The 19,090-nt window shown below is 45.4% G+C and overlaps 1 protein-coding gene across 2 annotated transcripts; it reads right to left on the bottom strand.

The window, feature by feature from the left end:
* Positions 1 to 1,156: 1,156 nt before the first annotated feature.
* LOC137534346 (gastrula zinc finger protein XlCGF26.1-like) lies at positions 1,157 to 18,802 on the bottom strand. Of its 2 annotated transcripts, none has more exons than XM_068255801.1 (8): positions 18,706 to 18,802; positions 16,796 to 16,945; positions 11,939 to 12,109; positions 11,554 to 11,635; positions 11,343 to 11,440; positions 10,306 to 10,417; positions 7,920 to 8,021; positions 1,157 to 4,562 (listed from the first exon to the last, which is right to left on the bottom strand). In XM_068255801.1, the coding sequence occupies exons 2-8, from the start codon at positions 16,871 to 16,873 to the stop codon at positions 3,568 to 3,570; spliced, it is 1,638 nt and encodes a 545-aa protein (XP_068111902.1). In that variant the 5' UTR covers positions 16,874 to 16,945; positions 18,706 to 18,802; the 3' UTR covers positions 1,157 to 3,567. The 2 variants fall into 2 exon arrangements, with proteins under 2 accessions (XP_068111902.1, XP_068111903.1); XM_068255802.1 differs by having other exon boundaries at positions 11,554 to 11,632.
* Between the last annotated feature and the right edge of the window lie 288 nt (positions 18,803 to 19,090).

The raw sequence follows: 19,090 nt of genomic DNA, 5'->3' as shown, positions 1-19,090 counted from the left end.
ATCAGCTCTGCTGAGACACTAATTATCTCACCTGTGCATGTTTGTGGTTTCCTGCAAAACATGCACTGTTGGTGGGCCTTGAGGACAGGGTTGGGGAACTCTGCTCTATAGGACCCAGAGCCTTCCCCTCTCCGTAGCTATTTGGTTTTTTTAATTTACCTTCAGATTCTCTTTAATATTAGTGCACGCTAAAAGCAATCCTCTCAACGTAGGGTGCGCTCCTAACTTTACCCCAATGCTCCGAATTGCCGCGCGATATGCAACTGCGCTACGGTACGGCAGTTAGGAGTAGTGCACGCTATGCTGAGAGAACCACGCTTAGCGTGTACGCGCTAATATTAACTCGTGTTGTGTGTGCACAGTGAATTAACCGACCTTTCATGAATCAAGCTGATGATGAGATGAGCCTGTGTATGTACAGTGCCAAACCGATTCAGGGCTCTTTTACACTACATGCCATTTCTAATTTTGATGCAATTTTAAAAAGTCCTGCATGTTGCATTTTTTTTCTGCCTTTTTCTTCCTGTGCTGCTAGTATCCAGTGAAAATTGGAATCCAAAAATCGATATTTGCAGTGTAAAAGAAGCCTCAAGCTTCTTTTCAATGTGTGATTCTGATTTGCTATTTTCTGCTGGATGGCAAGCAACACAAGAAAAATATGCAGCATGCCAGACTTTTTAAAATCGCATGTCACTTGACAGGCAGCTTATTGGGCCAATCAAAGTACAGGGATCTCGTACTATGAAGCCACTAGACCCGAAGGGGCTCAGGGCTGGACAAGCAGAGCACCCAGTATGAAGATGTAAGTTACTAGCGCTCCTCTGAGCAAACTTAACCTAATGCGGACCGACGCAGTTTAAATCTACGGCGGGCGGGTGGCGCTGCGGTTCTAACCGGACGTAAGCTCTACGTCCCATTCACAGCGCGTCCCCCGCCCGTTCCCAGCCCGCCGCAATGTGCTGCCCCTGCCGCCTCTATGACGGCAGAGCACTGTGAGCCGGGCAGGAGCCGTTTTCATTGGCTCCTGGCCCTGTCATTTCTGTAAGCCAATCCCATTGGCTTACATTGAGTGACAGGGTCAGGAGCCAATGAAAGCGGCTCCTGACCGCCGCACAGCGCTCTGCCGTCATAGAGACGGCAGAGAGAGCAGCCTGAGGTGGGGACAGAGCGGCGTGACTGGTGGGAGCGACGGATTATTGCGGTGATTCGTCGGGATGCAGCATTTTAGTGTACCAGCAGCCTCTGGTCCTTAAGGGGGCAGAGGCTGCTGGTACCGAAGTGGTTAATAAGCACACTATGCTGCCAATAGCACGCGTAGGGCTTGATTCACAAAGCGGTGCTAACCTACTTAGCACGTCTAAAGTCTTTAGACGTGGCTAACCAGGGTGCTAAGTAGGTTAGCACCGGATTTCTCAATCAGTTCGTGCGCTAAGTCCCATAGGCTTTAATGGGCACTTCGCACGGAGCGCCCTACGCTCTGTATAGTGCGCGAGTTTTACGCGCATAAACTTTTACGCGCATAAACTTTTACGCGCATAAAGTTCTATGCGCAAAAAGCTTGTTTAGACGTGCTAAGGGGGGTTTTCATAGGCGTGCTAACAGTTAGCAACGCTTTGTGAATCAAGCCCGTAGTGTGCATTAAGGCGCGCAGGATTAAATAGCGCAATTAACAGGACGTTAATCACGCTATTATTATTAATGAATCAACCCCAATGCGTTTTAATGCATTGAGTTGCGCCGCGTTGCAGCATGCTTTTTTGCAGATGCCAAAATGTGACATGACGCAACACAACGCATTCAAATTCATTAAGTATAAAAGGGCCCTGAGTCATCTCATCGGTTTATTTCCACCTCGGGTTCACTTTAAATCCACATCTCTGTGGAATATTTTTGCGAAGGCACACGTGTGTTTTACGACTCTGAGGTTCCATTAGCAAGCACTGCACGTAACTACACGTTTTATGACAGAGCCCAATAAGATAATGAAAACAATACTAATCGTTTGTCAGTGATTAACAGGAAAGAGTGGCAGAAGGAGTCCTGCCAGGAGATTTAGAGTCAGCCAGCAACAGTGTGCATAGATGAAAATGGGACTTTGGCTCTAGATCTCCTGGTAATACTCCAACACCACAAGATTTCCCATTCGTTTAGAATATTCAGACACACTGGTGACATGGTGAGCAACCTATTGTGAATATGATCGGGGTTTGTAGACTCTGCCTCTGTGGTGAGCTTTATACTCTAGGCAAGAATGCCTTATTTCCACTTGAACTCTCTAATAACCATTGATGATTGATGGTCACTTGCATGAACTCTCTTATGTCTATGAACCCTTTAATGGTAGATGAAGCCTCTACCACACTGGCCATCACTTAAAGCGGAGTTCCCCAACCCTGTCCTCAAGGCCCACCAACAGTACATGTTTTGCAAAACACCACAAACATGAACAGGTGAGGTAATTAGTGTCTCAGCAGAGCTGATGAACTACCTCTGTGGATTTCCACAAAACGTGCACTGTTGGTGGGCCTTGAGGACAGGGTTGGGAAACACTGACTTAAAGGACAGATGTGAGGGGAAAAAAAAGATCTACTTACCTGGGGATTCCTCCAGCCCCTGGCAGCCTATCTGTCCCTCGCAGCAGCTCCAGTGTCCCCTTCGTTGCAGATGCTGACCTCTTCTGCACATGTGCGATCACGTGGCCTGGAGCGGTTTGCGCAGGTGCAGAACTACTGCGCCTGTGCAAAATGTTTCTGGCCACGTGAGCGAGCAGGCAGCATGCTCATGCAGGCACAGGAGATGCCGATCTGGTACTCTTTCTCAGCAGGCACAGAAGATGCCAACCTGGCGAGGTTGGCATTTGCAACGGATGGGATCCTGGGACACCCGTCTGCGGTGAGGGACATGCCAAGGGCTGGAGGAAGCAACGGGTAAGTAGATTTTTTTTTTCTTGGACCTGTCCTTTAAAGAGGCAATGAACTACTAAAACCAAAATAAAGTACCTAGTCTTAGGAGCATGAACTTTTAAAAGCACTTCCTGTGTGTAAAACATGTTTACTTTCAATGCAGAGAGCAATAAACGTTTATACTGCTCTACTAATTGACAAATGTAATAATTGTCGGTTAGAAGCTCTCTACCCGCTCTCCTCCTCTCCTGACTTGTCACAGCAATGTGTCTTTTAAGCAGAAGAAGAAGATGCTGAGTAAAGAGATTAGGCAGCGAGACAGAGCTTATCCTGGCAGGCAATGATTACATTTGCCGATTAGCAGAGCATTACAAACTTTTACTGTTCTCTGCATTGAAAGTAAACGTTTTTACATACAGGGATTTTGTTTTTCAAATGTTCCTTTACGTACATAAGAGTAGGTACTTACCTTTTAGTTTAGGGAGTTTAATCCCACTTTACATTCATACAACCTGCAGTAACAGCCTTTTTAGTAATGACACTTTCCACATATGAAGCATAGAGTTTATCAGCACCATGTCTATGCCAATATGCCCAAACTCTAAACAGAATGACATTTTCAAGCAGTGAGCTTTCTTTCATGATTAAGAAGCCTCTCCTTGGTTTAGCTTTTCTTCTTCCATGAATGAGATCTTTTATGGGCCGCAAGAGATGATTTCTGAATAAAGCTTATGCCACATTCAGAACAAGTAAAGGGCGAGCCTCCAGTATGAGTCCTCAGATGTTCATCAAGAGTGGCCTTCTTTGCAAAGACCTTGCCACATTCTTTACAATTAAACGACGGCTCGCCAGTGTGTGACCTTTGATGACGAGCAAGATCTACTCTGTATGTGAAGCACTTGGCACATTCTGAACATGAATGTAGCCTGTTTTCCCTGTGATTCCTCTGGTGGAGCTCAAATGACACCTCATGAGAAAAGCTTCTCCCGCACTCTAAACAGGTGTATGGCATATCTGAAATGTGGGATGTACGATGTTTATAGAGATCTGATCTTAGCCTAAAGCTTTTCCCACATTCTAGACAGACGTATGGCTTAAGCCCAGTATGAATTCTTTGATGTTCTACGAGAGAGGACTTCTGTATAAAACATTTCCCACACTCTGTACATGAAAAAGGCTTTTCTCCGGTGTGAATCCTCTGGTGTAAGTCAAGTGTAAATTTCTTGGCAAAGCATTTCCCACATTGTGGGCAAGTGAACGGTCGCTCGCCTGTGTGCACTCTCTCATGTAGCAGGAGACGTGATCTGTATGCATAGGATTTCCCACACTCAGAACACGAATAGAGCTTTTTCTCTGTATGTTTTATCTGCTTGTGTCGGAAAAGGCTTGATTTCAATACAAAACGTTTCTCACATTGGGAACAAGGGAAAATTTCTCCTTCGGAAGGTACATGATAGATGACAGAATATGAGTGGTCTAAAGGCCACCCTTCCTCAGTAGTGGGATCAGATGGCAGATCTGTACTGGGAGATGCTTGATTGATATTTGAGGTAACAGGCTTCTCTTCTAAAGAATCAGACGTGCTGTCACCATCCTCCACTTCCTCATCTTTTGACTTCACAGGATGTTGGTTATCATTGTATGTTATACGTTGCGCATCTTGGAAAAAATAAAGGGCAATAAACACGTTAAGTTAGGAAACTTATTATTATTATGCATCTATGTAGCATTGAGGTTCGGTTCACACAAGGTCGATACGCTTGAAGAAAAAAGAAAAAAAGAAGCAGTCAATGATGGAAACTCGATGCAGAACACTGAAGGAGAACATAATGAAGCTGAGAACGGAGGGGTATTTTCATGGGACCACAAATGCATGCCCAGAACCAGGGGAGAGGTGAGTTACTTACCCTGCATCACTTTCTGTGCTTATCTCTGCATACAAGAGAGGGAGGGAGGACCACTAGGACAAGAGAAAGCTATATGTGGGTGGGAGGGGGTAACCAGTAGACTACCAGAGAAGGCTAGAGGGGGAGGAGGATAACCACTAGACTACCAGGGACAGCTATATAGGGGTGGGAGGGGAGAGCACCTCATGGCATTTCATCCATTTTAGGCAAAACTAAAAAGAAACAAAAAGAAATACCTTAAGGGCCCGTTCAGACTACAAAATGCGGACCGCAACGCGTACGAACGCACGCATGTCCGCGTTCGTATGCGTTGCGTGGCTGATCCCATCACTGAAAAGTGAATGGGACAGCCGCGCGTTTTTGTAAAATCTGCGTGCAGCATGCGTTCCCGGACCGCACAGGTCCGGAACGCATGCTGTGTGAACATCAGACATTGCACTCTATGCAATGTCTGATGTCGTGCGTTTTGGCCACCTGCACGCGTTTCCAAAACGCGGCTGGAAACGCGTGCAGTGTGAACGGGCCCTTAAGGATACCAGAGCCGAAAGAAGGAAGAAAAACGTTCTCCTCTGTCCCTCTCCTTTCTTATCTAAAGAAGCAGCCTCTTCGGGAGTCTGGATTACTGTGCCTACGCTGGCTTGGCTGCGCGTGTCCTACAGCATTCGTCCGTGGCCGCGGCAGAGGGCGCCCAACCGCAGTCGTGTGCTGTAGGATTCACGTGGCCAGGCCAGCACAGGCGCAGTGATCCCGACAACCCAGAAAAGGCTGCGGGGGGTCTTTAGTTAAGAAAGGAGGGGATGAGAGGAGAACAGGGGGAGCATTGGGCATCAGCACAGCTCCCCTTACATGCCCGCTCCCCCCTTTTTTCCTCCTTCTTTCAGCTCCCAAGCCCTCACTCTGTGAAAATGCTATCTTACCTGTCTCTTTCATAGCCCACAGACAGTCTAACTAATTTTTTTTGGTTCAATGTCCCTCTCTCAGTGTCCATCTGTGTGAAGGGCAAGTGAAGCTGTTTTATGACCTCACTCCCACCCCATGTTTTGCCTCACGGGAAGGGTTTTTAAACCCTCTAACTTCACTCGCCACCATAGTGGGTAAAATGAATTGCAGCAAAACATGAGAAAAGATTCAATAATAATATTTATTGAGTTATTGAGCTACAATCCTGTTATAATAATTATCTAGGCTTGCAGAATCATAGTTTAAGGGTAAGTAATTATTAGTAAGCATGCATCAACACTTCTTTACCAAGTGTAGCAATATCACCCAAGGAAGAGGGGACTCCGTCAATCCTCCGTAGGGGAAAACACCTGGTGACACAATCCATCACGTCTGTCGGTCTCAGCAAAGTCCCGGAGTCGAGGCGTTTTCCCAACCCAATTATGCTCCCTAAGCCATAACACACGCAAGCGCATGGGCGCGTGATCCCAGTACAAATCTATGCTATCCATTTTTGCGCAATACAACACAACCAAGCGTAAACTCCTCATGTCCAGGTAATGGCTTTGGCCTTCATGAACCAGATAAAACCAGTTAGGACAAGATAAAGGTGGAACTGCAATGTAACAAAACATGTTATGCTGGCCTGCAGTTAACTCCAGCTCGAGGGTAACTCTAGGGGCTCAAATGTAACTTTATAGATCAGATGGGATGTGAACAGCAATCTAATCCATACATACAATATGAAATAATAGACCTCAGAAAAGAGATAAAAAGAAAACAAAGGGCCGTAATAGTGTAGTATCCTCTTAGCTTTATGCACCTCCACCTTAGCTTCTGCAACGACTATCAGCAGAGTGAACACCAACGCATACAATTCATATATGCAAAGCACTCACCAGATAGAGATGCTGCTCAGAAATCTGGTGAGCGCTTTGCATGTATGAATTGTATGCATTGGTGTTCACTCTGCTGATAGTCGTTGCAGAAGCTAAGGTGGAGGTGCATAAAGCTAAGAGGATACTACACTATTACGGCCCTTTGTTTTCTTTTTATCTCTTTTCTGAGGTCTATTATTTCAGATCACCGTGAACGACCAGATTGGTGCATATAGAGCTGGACTTTTGCTATATACCTCAGGGTACTGTATGGAGCGCAAACACCCTTGCATACAAACTTTATAATAATATCTGGTGGTGGGAAGCGGTACTAGAGACTATTATCTGATAAAGAGGAGCGCAACATCTTTTTGGATTAATTACCATACATACAATATATATAGTCCATACAGTACATATATGTCACATGCGTATCACACCCCCTTGTGTTGCCAGCCACTTTTTTTTTCCTCATGCATCTCTATTAAAGGAACCTGAGGTGAGAGGGATATAGAGGTTGAAATATTTATTTCCTTTTATACAATGCAGATTGCCTGGCTCTCCTGCTGATCCTCTGCCTCTAATACTATTAACCATAGACCCCGTGCAAGCATGCAGATCAGTTATTTCTGACTGAAGTCTGACTGGATAAGCACATGCTTGTTTCAGGTGTGTGATTCAGACACTACTGCAGCCAAAGAGATCAGTAGGACTGTCGGGCAACTAGTATTGTTTAAAATGAAATAAATATGGCAGCCTTCATATCCCTTTCAGTTCACATTCCCTTTAAACGATTCAGCTGTTTTCGGCGTGCGGCTCTGAGAGCCGAGCGCCGAAACTGGGCGCCCCATAGCAGCAATGCTATGCTGGGCAGGGTGCGTAGCGGTAATTTGGAGCTCTGGCGACTGCCAGACCCCGAATCACATCTCCCTCCGAGCTGCGACAAATCGGAGGGGGAATAGTATGTAACGCCTCCTCGGAGTTTAGCTGCTGTGGTGAGAGCCGCTATTCAGCTCTCACCGCGCCAAACTGAGTGGCGCTGAATTAATATGCACCCCCTTTAAAGGCTTCCATAGAACTACAAATCCCACAGTGCAGTTGGCGGCTTCACTTCTGGTTCACCAGCAACAGCAGTGCTCTGCGATGTACAGGATCAGGGATCCCATATGGAAAGAGAGGTATTTGTGTGTGTGAGGAGGGGGGGTAAAGAAGATAGGTAGTTTGCGTTTATTAAGTATTTTACTTATATGTAATTTACCAAACTTTAAATCACTTTAATGTTTCTTACTTACCTGTGCTGATCTCTACAGGAAGTTCTTCCTTTTTTATTTTCACGAGTTCCTCTTTGACTTTCACAGCTACATTTCCCTGAGTCTCACTGGGTGTGTTGGGATCTGTGAATAAAGATAAGAGTGAACCCCACAAACTAAAATGTATGAGAAACACCAGACAGTGTTGGGTAAAATGTTTGTAGTATTGTCTCACACACACTAAAGGATCAAACCCTTTGTCTTTAAAGAGAATCCGAGGCGGAATATTGAAATCTTAATGGGACCCAGAGGCATGTCATGTGCACAATGACATGCCTCTGTGTCTCTCTATTGCTGCCGCTAGTCCCCCCCTGTGCCCTGCTGTCTCCCTTGAAATATCGCCAGGCTAGCGACAATCTGCTTTGTGTTTGCCTTGCAACCTTTCAATAATTTTTCCAGCATCGCCTCCCCCATAGTGTAGCTCCCTCCGCTGCTCTCCGCCTCGCTAGCCTCCTCCAATCAGAAGCTAAGCCACGACCCAGGAAGTACTCTTGAGTCGCGACTTAGATTCTGGTTGGAGGAAGCTAGCTTCCTCCACTCAGAAGCTAAGACCCAGGAAGTACTTCCTGGGTCGTGTCTTAGCTTCTGATTAGAGAAATCAGAAGCTAAGCTCCCATCAGAAGCTAAGCCGCAACCCAGGAAGCACTTCCTGGGTCGCCGCTTAGCTTCTGATTGGAGGATGCTAGCAAGGCGGAGAGCAGCGGGAGGAGCTACGCTATGGGGGAGGCGATGCTGGAAAAATTATTGACAGGCTGAAAGGTAAACATCAGGCTAGCGACAAGCAGATTTTCGCTAGCCCGGCGATATTTTCAGCGGGGACAGCAGAATGCAGGGGGGACTAGCGGCGGCAAAAGAGAGTCACAGAGGCATGTCATTGTGCACATGTCATGCTTCTGGGTCCCATTAAGATTTCAATATCCTGCCTCGGGTTCTCTTTAAGGGGAATGCAACAGCTGGAAAAGAGGGATGACGCCCCCTCTATGCAGTATTCAATAGAAGAGCTTTTGCACATCCAAAGTAAATCTTTATTGGTTTAATGTAAAAGCATAACAGAGCCCTACGTGGCTCCGAAACATTGGCCCTCTGCTTTTACATGGAACCAGTAAAGATTTACTTTGGATGTTCGGCACTCTCTTTTATTGAGTGTTGCGTATAAGTCTCTCTAAGAAATCTCTCTCACAATCTGATGGGGAAGATGCACAACATCAAGGTAATACTGCCATGCACAGACAGCGCATGACACTATCACCCTTATTTCTGGCAGCAAGTATCGGGAGTTACATTATTACTGCAACCCGCGGTACTCAAGAAGCGTGACCGTTGCTATGGTAACCAACATTACTAACGTTAATGCTGGTTAGAAACACACATTACCGTAGCAACAGTTGCACTACTTGAGTGCTGCAGTTTGTGCTAATAGCTCAACTCTTGATATTTGCTGCCAGAAATAGGGGTAATACTGCTGTGCCCAATCCACTATGTTTTGCATAAACCCTAATTTTCCTAGCACAGTTTACAGCCAGTTTTAGGGATGAGGGTGAAATCTCATACAAATATCGGAGAACTAACTAACCCTCTCCTATATTTATGTTAGGGGTTGATAGTTCATGAGTCCCTACTGTGATCATAAATGGTCTCCTTGTTTTAGTATTATTATCTATATTGCACCAAAATCTTCCACAGCGCTGTACAGAGTATATTGTCTGGCCACTTAACTGTCCCTCAGAGAGGCTCACAATCTAATCCATACCATAGTCATATGTCTATGTATGTATCGTGTAGTGTATTTATCATAGTCTAGGGCCAGTTTTAGGGGGAAGCCTGTATGTCTTGGTTATGTGGGAGGAAACCGGAGTGCCCGGAGGAAACTCACACAGACACGGGGAGAACATATAAACTCTGTGCAGATAGTGACCTGGCTGGATTTCAAACCAGGGACCTACCACTGCAAGACGAGAGCGCTAACCACTGCGCTGTCCAACACTTGTTAATCCCTGTAGGGTGTGATTCACGTACTGATGGTAATATTGCTGTGCCCAGGCAGATTACCGGTACCAACGGTATGTTGCGCAATAAGTGCGACCCACAGTATATGGGTAGTGCAAGCGTTTCTACGGTAATGTGTTTTAGTAACAGTCCTATAGAAACTGACGGCTTCTGACTCCATATATATACTGTCTCCATCACGACATACAAACTGACCCCACATTACTTGTAATAGTGGCTGATATCTCCCGACTCCCCCGCTGGCCATACACTGTATTAAAATTAGTTTGTACTAACAGAGGAGCGGGAGAGAAAAGAAAAGAAGGTGGTAGTGACAGAATAAGGAGAATGTGTGTGTCTATGTCCTGCATTTATTCCTCACCTGTGCTGATCTCTGTGGGAATTTCCTCCTCTTTACATGGCTTGTAATCCCCCACATACACTTCTTCTGGTTCTTCTTTCACTTCAACTTTAATACTGCACAGATTCTCATCCTGAATAACACAATAATGCATGATTCTCTTGCATAATGCTCAAACCAGTCGCATCACACATCAATCGAAATCAGCCACAAATCGATCGGCTGATTCGATAGAATCGATTTCTGATCGATCAATTCCATAGAATCGATCGATCACTGAAATAGAGCAATGTATGGGCCCCTTAAAGAGAACCCGAGGTGGGGATCGTACAAAGAAATCTATACACAGAGGCTGGGTCTGGCTATAGTGCTTAGCCTCTATTGCTAGGTGAATCCCCGCTAAGTCCCCCCTGCGCTCCGCTCTCCCCCATAAATTACAGGCGCGCTGGCGACACGCAGCGTGTCGCAGTGGGCTGTATTTATCTCACTAGTGTCACTCACTGCGCTCCCCCGCCTCCTGCAGAGCGCCGGTCCCCGCCCACGTCCCTTCCCTCGCCGCTGATTGGAGGGAAGGGACACGGGCGGGGACCGGCGCTCTGCAGGAGGCAGGGGGAGCGGCGTGAGTGGCATTAGGGAGGTAAACAGCACGGCCGTAATTTATGGGGGAGAGCGAAGCGCAGGGGGCACTTCAGGGGGATTCAACTAGCAACAGAGGCTGGGCACTATAGCCAGACCCAGCCTCTGTGTATAGATTTCTTTGTACGATCCCCACCTCGGGTTCTCTTTAAGTGCCGCGCCATGTGCTGGTAGCACAACCACGGTACGCCACTACTGTGGCCGCTACTAGGGTAATTACCGTTGTAGCAGCACAAGTGAAGTACTGCGGTTGTGCTATGAGTGCATCACACTACAAGAGCACACGCAGCGCAGACAGGACCGTGCGGTTGTGCACGCGCTAATATTAAACCGCACTGTGTGTGTGCAGTAGTTTTACCCCTACATACTGCATCAAGCTCATAGTGAGGCTGCTTTAATCCAAGGTCTTAAGCTTCTTGTACCTGATAGCCTTGTGAGATCTCGTATTCTTCGTTCAAAGTATCCCAGGAATAAAGAGTACCTGTACAGCTCTCTGGTGGATTTCGAATACTGCATCCATCTGTAGTAAACACACACTGACTGAATACATAATTCCTATGTCTTTGTATCAGAGAATGTGTGTATGTAGGTGTACCCTCCACAATGCTCTCTCCTTTACAAGATCACTCTTACCTGGCGGTGTGAGAGGCGGCTGATCGTCTATCACGGCATCCTTGTACAGATCCTTGTGCCTGTCTACATACTGCCACTCCTCCTTAGAGAAATAAACAGTGACGTTGTCATACCTTACAAGAACCTGTCATATACAATAATACATCACAGGCCAGACACATCTCTCGCTGTTATTGGATAATGGGCCTGATGCATTAAGCTAGTAATGCACTTTACCATAGCAACGGGTGCATTACTACGATAACACACGTGGCGCTAAGGACTAATGGCTGGTGCTCCCCCTACGCTAGTAATGGTAAAATTGCTGTGCGCTTCCTGCGCATGGCAACTTTACCTGAGCTTACTGCATTGGGCTCTATATTACATAATTTCCAGCACTGCTCACCTCTCTGGAAAGCAGCTCAATCATCTCGTTGATGACTTCTAGGATCTTCTCATTGTTTCTCTTGGGTAGCTGAGTTGATGGCTCAGTTGTAAGGTTCTGGGTCCTCGTCCAATCTCCTGACACACAAGGAGAGCTTCTACCGCTAAATGTCTTCTTCACCACTGTGTATTCCTGCGAGTAGAAAAAAAAAAACCTGCTGTACAACTGGGATCTATTTAGCTTCCACAAAATATGGAACTTTGTTTTAATAAATTAAGTGTGATATCATGGTGTCATCCTTTACTTTCTCATCTCTCCAACACATGCATTTTATATTGAAATCAATGGCTAGTGTAAAAAAAAATTACTCAAGTGAAAATGCTTTGCAAAACACACTATTGTGTGCCAGAATGCTTGCGGGTATCGTCTGTGATTCCCGCAGTAGCAGGTGTGATCACTCCCTCAAGTCATTATTGTACACAACAAATAAACATTCAAGTCATGCCCAGGGTCGGACTGGGACACTAAAAGGGTCCACCAGGAAAGCTGTAGTCTGGGCCCCCCGCCCGATCCCCTCATCCCCCCCCCCCCCCCACATTTTGGGCTCACATATGCATGTACTCTAGACATTTTGCTCTCTCTCTCTCTCTCTCTCTCTCTCTCTCTCTCTCTCTCTCTCTCTCTCTCTCTCTCTATATATATATATATATATACAGGATCTTCTAAAAAAATTAGCATATTGTGATAAAGTTCATTATTTTCTGCTATGTACTGATAAACATTAGTATTGAGTGCATAACTGAACATAATTATTTGAAGGTTGACTTTTTTTGTTTTAAAAACACTTTTCTCTTATTGGTCGGATGAAATATGCTAATTTTTTGAGATAGGAAATTTGGGTTTTCATGAGCTGTATGCCAAAATCATCAATATTAAAACAATAAAAGGCTTGAACTACTTCAGTTGTGTGTATTTGAATCTAAAATATATGAAAGTCTAATGTTTATCAGTACATTACAGAAAATAATGAACTTTATCACAATATGCTAATTTTTTTAGAAGATCCTGTATATATATATATATATAAATATACTGTATATACAGGGAGTGCAGAATTATTAGGCAAGTTGTATTTTTGAGGAATAATTTTATTATTGAACAACAACCATGTTCTCAATGAACCCAAAAAACTCATTAATATCAAAGCTGAATATTTTTTAAAGTAGTTTTTAGTTTGCTTTTAGTTTTAGCTATTTTAGGGGGATATCTGTGTGTGCAGGTGACTATTACTGTGCATAATTATTAGGCAACTTAACAAAAAACAAATATATACCCATTTCAATTATTTATGTTTACCAGTGAAACCAATATAACATCTCAACATTCACAAATATACATTTCTGACATTCAAAAACAAAACAAAAACAAATCAGTGACCAATATAGCCACCTTTCTTTGCAAGGACACTCAAAAGCCTGCCATCCATGGATTCTGTCAGTGTTGTGATCTGTTCACCATCAACATTGCGTGCAGCAGCAACCACAGCCTCCCAGACACTGTTCAGAGAGGTGTACTGTTTTCTCTCCTTGTAAATCTCACATTTTATGATGGACCACAGGCTCTCAATGGGATTCAGATCAGGTGAACAAGGAGGCCATGTCATTAGTTTTTCTTCTTTTATACCCTTTCTTGCCAGCCACGCTGTGGAGTACTTGGACGTGTGTGATGGAGCATTGTCCTGCATGAAAATCATGTTTTTCTTAACCTCCTTGGCGGTATGAAAAATACCGCCAGGAGGGAGCGCAGCAGTTTTTTTTTTAAATTTTTTTTTTTTAATCATGTAGCGAGCCGAGGGCTCGCTACATGATAGCCGCTGCTGAGCGGCATCCCCCCGCCCGCTTCGATCGCCTTCGGCGATCTCCGATCAGGAAATCCCGTTCATAGAACGGGATTTCCTGGAGGGCTTCCCCCGTCGCCATGGCGACGGGGCGGGATGACGTCACCGACGTCACTGACGTCGGGACGTCATTGGGAGTCCCGGGCCACCCCTCGGCGCTGCCTGGCACTGATTGGCCAGGCAGCGCTGGGGTCTGGGGGGGGGGGGGGGGGCGCGCGCCGCAGCAAATAGCGGCGATCGGGCGGGGGCCGGCGGCGATCAGAGTGCTGGCGCAGCTAGCAAAGTGCTAGCTGCGTCCAGCAAAAAAAAAATTATGAAAATCGGCCCAGCAGGGCCTGAGCGGCACCCTCCGGCGGCTTACCCCGTGTCACACACGGGGTTACCGCCAGGGAGGTTAAGGGATGCAGACTTCTTCCTGTACCACTGCTTGAAGAAGGTGTCTTCCAGAAACTGGCAGTAGGACTGGGAGTTGAGCTTGACTCCATCCTCAACCCGAAAAGGCCACACAAGCTCATCTTTGATGATACCAGCCCAAACCAGTACTCAACCTCCACCTTGCTGGCATCTGAGTCGGACTGGAGCTCTCTGCCCTTTACCAATCCAGCCACGGGCCCATCCATCTGGCCCATCAAGACTCACTCTCATTTCATCAGTCCATAAAACCTTACAAAAATCAGTCTAGAGATATTTCTTGGCCCAGTCTTGACGTTTCAGCTTGTGTGTCTTGTTCAGTGGTGGTCGTCTTTCAGCCTTTCTTACCTTGGCCATGTCTCTGAGTATTGCACACCTTGTGCTTTTGGGCACTCCAGTGATGTTGCAGCTCTGAAATATGGCCAAACTGGTGGCAAGTGGCATCTTGGCAGCTGCACGCTTGACTTTTCTCAGTTCATGGGCAGTTATTTTGCGCCTTGGTTTTTCCACACGCTTCTTGCGACCCTGTTGACTATTTTGAAAGAAACACTTGATTGTTCGATGATCACGCTTCAGAAGCTTTGCAATTTTAGGAGTGCTGCATCCCTCTGCAAGATATATCACTATTTTTACTTTTCTGAGCCTGTCAAGTCCTTCTTTTGACCCATTTTGCCAAAGGAAAGGAAGTTGCCTAATAATTATGCACACCTGATATAGGGTGTTGATGTCATTAGACCACACCCCTTCTCATTACAGAGATGCACATCACCTAATATGCTTAATTGGTAGTAGGCTTTCAAGCCTATACAGCTTGGAGTAAGACAACATGCATAAAGAGGATGATGTGGTCAAAATACTCATTTGCCTAATAATTCTGCACTCCCTGTATAATTTGGTAGGACATTAGATTATGGTAGGGAATAGATTGTGAGCACTTCTGAGGACAGTCCCCAAAAGGGAGATGTCAAAAATAAATGGGTGTCACCACGCACTGGAACATGGGTGTTGTCATGATGGGTCCTAGGCAGACTTAAAAATACACAAAATAACAAAAAATTACACAAAATAAGCAGCAGTGTTATTCACAGAGATTGGGTCCGACCAGATACATTTTAGATAAAATAATCAAGTAGTTACATGCCTCATGATAATAGTAGTAGTCAAATGCTGCAAAATAAAAATATTAAGTAGTCCAGTGCTGTCTAACTTCGCGGGCATGGAGGGTCATTTTATTTCCAGACCACATGGTGGAGGGCCGACCCCCCAAAGAAAAAAAAAATCTAGCAGCAGTTTCCCCGCAAAATGCAATCAGATTGTCATCAGATTCCCCCACAAAATGCAATCAGATTGTCAGCAGATTCCCCACAGAATGCAATCAGATTGTCAGCAGATTCCCCACAAAATGCAATCAGATTGTCAGCAGATTTCCCCACAAAATGCAATCAGATTGTCTGCAGATTTCCCCACAAAATGCAATCAGATTGTCAGCAGATTTCTCACAAAATGCAATCAGATTGTCGGCAGATTTCCCCACAAAATGCAATCAGATTGGCGGCAGATTTCCCTACAAAATGCAATCAGATTGGCAGCAGATTCCCCACAAAATGTAATCATATTGGCAGCAGATTCCCCAAAAAAGAGAGGGCATGGCGGGCAGGTCTATAGGTGTCCCCAGTTTAGGTAGGCAGCTCTATAAGTGTCCCCAGTATAGGTAGCCAGGTCTATAGGTGTCCCCAGTTTAGGTAGGCATGGTTACAGGTGTCCCCGGTCTAGGTAGGCAGGTATATACTGTAGGTGTCCCCAGTTTAGGTATGCAGTTATATAGGTATACTGGGGACCAGTATGGTGCCCCCAGCCTGGAAGGGGGGGCAGTGAGCACAGAGCAGCGGGGAGCCCTCACTCACCCAGGGCCCCCCTTCCACACTCCCCCCTCAAAAATTGCAGCCAGCGTGGCAGTGAGCGGGAATCACTTACCGATAATAAGAAAGCTCTGCATGCCGCTGCTGGTCTGGTCTTCTGCACTGCACTGTCCAATCACGCTTTCACAGGAAGTACAGTAAGATTGGTTAGTGTCAGTGCAGAAGACCAGACCCGCAGCGGCACGCAAAGCTATCACTCTCTCTGTAAGCTGTTCCCCGCTGCTGCTGCTGGCTGGCTGCAATTCTGGAGGGGGGAGTGCGGAAGAGGGGCCCTAGGCTTCCCCCCCTCCCCGCTGCTCTGTGCCCACTGTCCCGCTCTGTCAGACGAGGAGGCTGGGCCCACCGAGGGAAAACACTGTACTAAGGTGGCCCAGTCCGAGCCTGGTCATGCCCCTAAAGGAGGCAGATGAACAAACACACACTCCCATTGTTTTAATATTTTTAGAGTCCACCCCCCTTCCCCCGCTGAAAACAATGTGTTGTCCCTGGTCTATTCTGTGTGATATGTCTAATGCTGCCAGTCTGGTCTGTACTTCATTAAGAAAGATATCATGTGACCCTCCCAGAATCCTCCTCACCTCTAGTCTGGTCTGTGTTTTATTTAACAGATAGAAGAGGGATGTCATGTGACACTCCCAAAATCCTCCTCACCTCTCCAGTAAGCAGGAAGATGATCTCTAGAGTGAGCTGTAAAATCCTTTCAGTCATGTGACTCCCATCCGTCTCCATGTTTTAGTGATTTCTTTAGCTATATACCATGTAAACTCCTTGTGTTATGTTTAGGTACCAGGTGATAATAATCTGAAATAAGAAGGACAAATATGTAGTGGGTGAGAAATAGTTGAAAACTGAAGGGGTGTGGGTGTTGTAGAGAAAAAGAAAGCATGCTGCATACAACAGTACTGGCAGAGACATTAGACAGAACCTTCTACTGGGTTGAGGCTTAGGGCCCTTTTACACTTTAAGGAATACTTAAGTGAAAAGTAAAAATGATTTTAACTTACCTGGGGCTTTTCCAGCCTCCTGGACTCATCCTTTTCGCACGACGTCCTCCTGGTCCCCTCCGACCAGCAGCGGTAACCCTCGCAATGCTGGCTGGTCACTGAGAGTCAGCGGCTACTGCACATGCGCGGCCCGAGTCACATGCTTAGAATGCTCCAGGCCACAGGAACACAATCAGGGTGCATGTGGTTCGGGGTCACGCATGCAGTAGCCGCCAACTCTTGGCAACCGGCCTGCATTGCGGGTGTCGCCACTGCTGGTCGGAGGGATTCAGGAGGACGTTGTAGGCACAGGACGAGTCCAGGGGGCTGGAAGAAGCCCCAGGTAAGTTAAAATAATTTTTCATTTTTGCTTAAGTATTCCTTTAATGCGTTGCATTTTAATGTTTGGGTTTTTTTTTTATCCATAGCATGCATTGTGAAAAAGATGTAGTTTTTCAGCAAACAGTGTAAAAGTGGCCACACAGAAACATGGACACAGGTCATTTCAGTTACAACTGACAGCAACTGATAGTGTGAAAGGACCCTTTTACACTATATCAGTTGCTCCCAGTTATAACTGAAAGGACAGCTGATGCTCACTGTAATGTCCATGTTTACTTTTGGCTCAATTACTACTATACGCATTTTAAAGGACAACTGTAATGAGAGTGATATGGAGGCTGCCATATTTTTTTCCTTTTAAACAATACCAGTTGCCTGGCTATCCTGCTGATGCTCTACCTCTAATACGTCTAGCTACAGCCCATGAACAAGTATGCAGCAGATCAGGTGTTTCTGACATTATTGTCAGATCTGACATGATTTGCTGCATGCTTGTTTCTGGTGTGATTCAGACACTACTTTAGCCAACCAGATCAGCAGGGCTGCCAGGCAACTGGTATTGCTTATAAAGAAATAAATATGGCAGCCTCCATATCCCTTTCATTACAGTTGTCCTTTAACTTAAAGTTTACTGCCGAAAAAACTCTGAGTATTCCCAGCATTACTTCCCTTACCCCCAGATTGTAAGCCTATTTGGCACTTGGCAGGGCTCTCTCAGCATATGCTCTTTTCTACCACCATATGGACAGTGACTGTCTGCTATACTTGTTTACTGTATACATCGTTTACATTACTATTTGTGGACCACTGTTGAATGTATAACATTGTTTGATGCGGTAATGTCTCTCCATTGTACAGTGCTGCGTAATATGTTAGCGCTTTATACATAACATTTTATATGTTTCAAAAAAGCTGCAACTCCAATCTCTATGAATTTGAAGGGTCCTTTTCCTGGTTTCTATATTTACAAATCAACACCACCAACAAAAAAAATTTCTAGACTCAGTGTTGTGCAGATCCTCCCTCATAATCTGTCCATATTTCATTATTTCTGTGCCAAGTATATCATGGTAGCAGAGTCTATACAAATCCACTCTGTTTAGAAGTCCTGTGATCCGTTCTCTCTTAACCCACATCTGCTTGAGTATGTGCATGGTATATAATGTATATAATTAGTATTCTATTATTAGTGGTATATACTGTAGTATTGTAGACACACAAGGAAACCATTATTACCTCCAGTCCTTCCGACCAGACATACTCATCATCACCAAGATTTTATCAATATATGGAAACTCCACCCCTTCTTTCACTTGAGCTCCAACAAAATGGCCACAGCTCCTCTTGCTTAGAGCTTGTTTTACATGTTTATGTAAATGTTTTCTTATAAACTTTATCTACCAGCGAGTGTTCCAGCCAAGACATTTATGAGACAGTTTCTGGTTGCAGAATTATGCTATTGCTTATACACTACAAGGAAATGGCCGCCGCAGCTCTTATATTGAAGACAGATTTATCCCAGGAGGAAGTTCTTGCTCTCAAAAGTTCATAACATTTAAAGGGGAGGAACATTATTTCGCCGTCCAATTATATTGCAGCGCGTCCCACAGTTGCCTGGGTA

This window comes from Hyperolius riggenbachi, chromosome 10 (genome assembly GCF_040937935.1).
Source record: "Hyperolius riggenbachi isolate aHypRig1 chromosome 10, aHypRig1.pri, whole genome shotgun sequence".
NCBI classification, from domain to species: Eukaryota; Metazoa; Chordata; class Amphibia; order Anura; family Hyperoliidae; genus Hyperolius; species Hyperolius riggenbachi.
Note: the sequence above shows the minus strand (reverse complement) of the source record. Positions and strands in the feature narration are given on the sequence as shown.

Coding starts and splice junctions, on each gene's coding strand:
- LOC137534346 (XM_068255801.1), bottom strand. CDS start 16,873: ATGGAGACGGATGGGAGTCACATGACTGAAAGGATTTTACAGCTCACT. Junction 11,636..11,938: donor TTGAGCTGCTTTCCAGAGAG/GTGAGCAGTGCT, acceptor TATTTCTCTAAG/GAGGAGTGGCAGTATGTAGA. Junction 11,441..11,553: donor GCCGCCTCTCACACCGCCAG/GTAAGAGTGATC, acceptor TGTTTACTACAG/ATGGATGCAGTATTCGAAAT.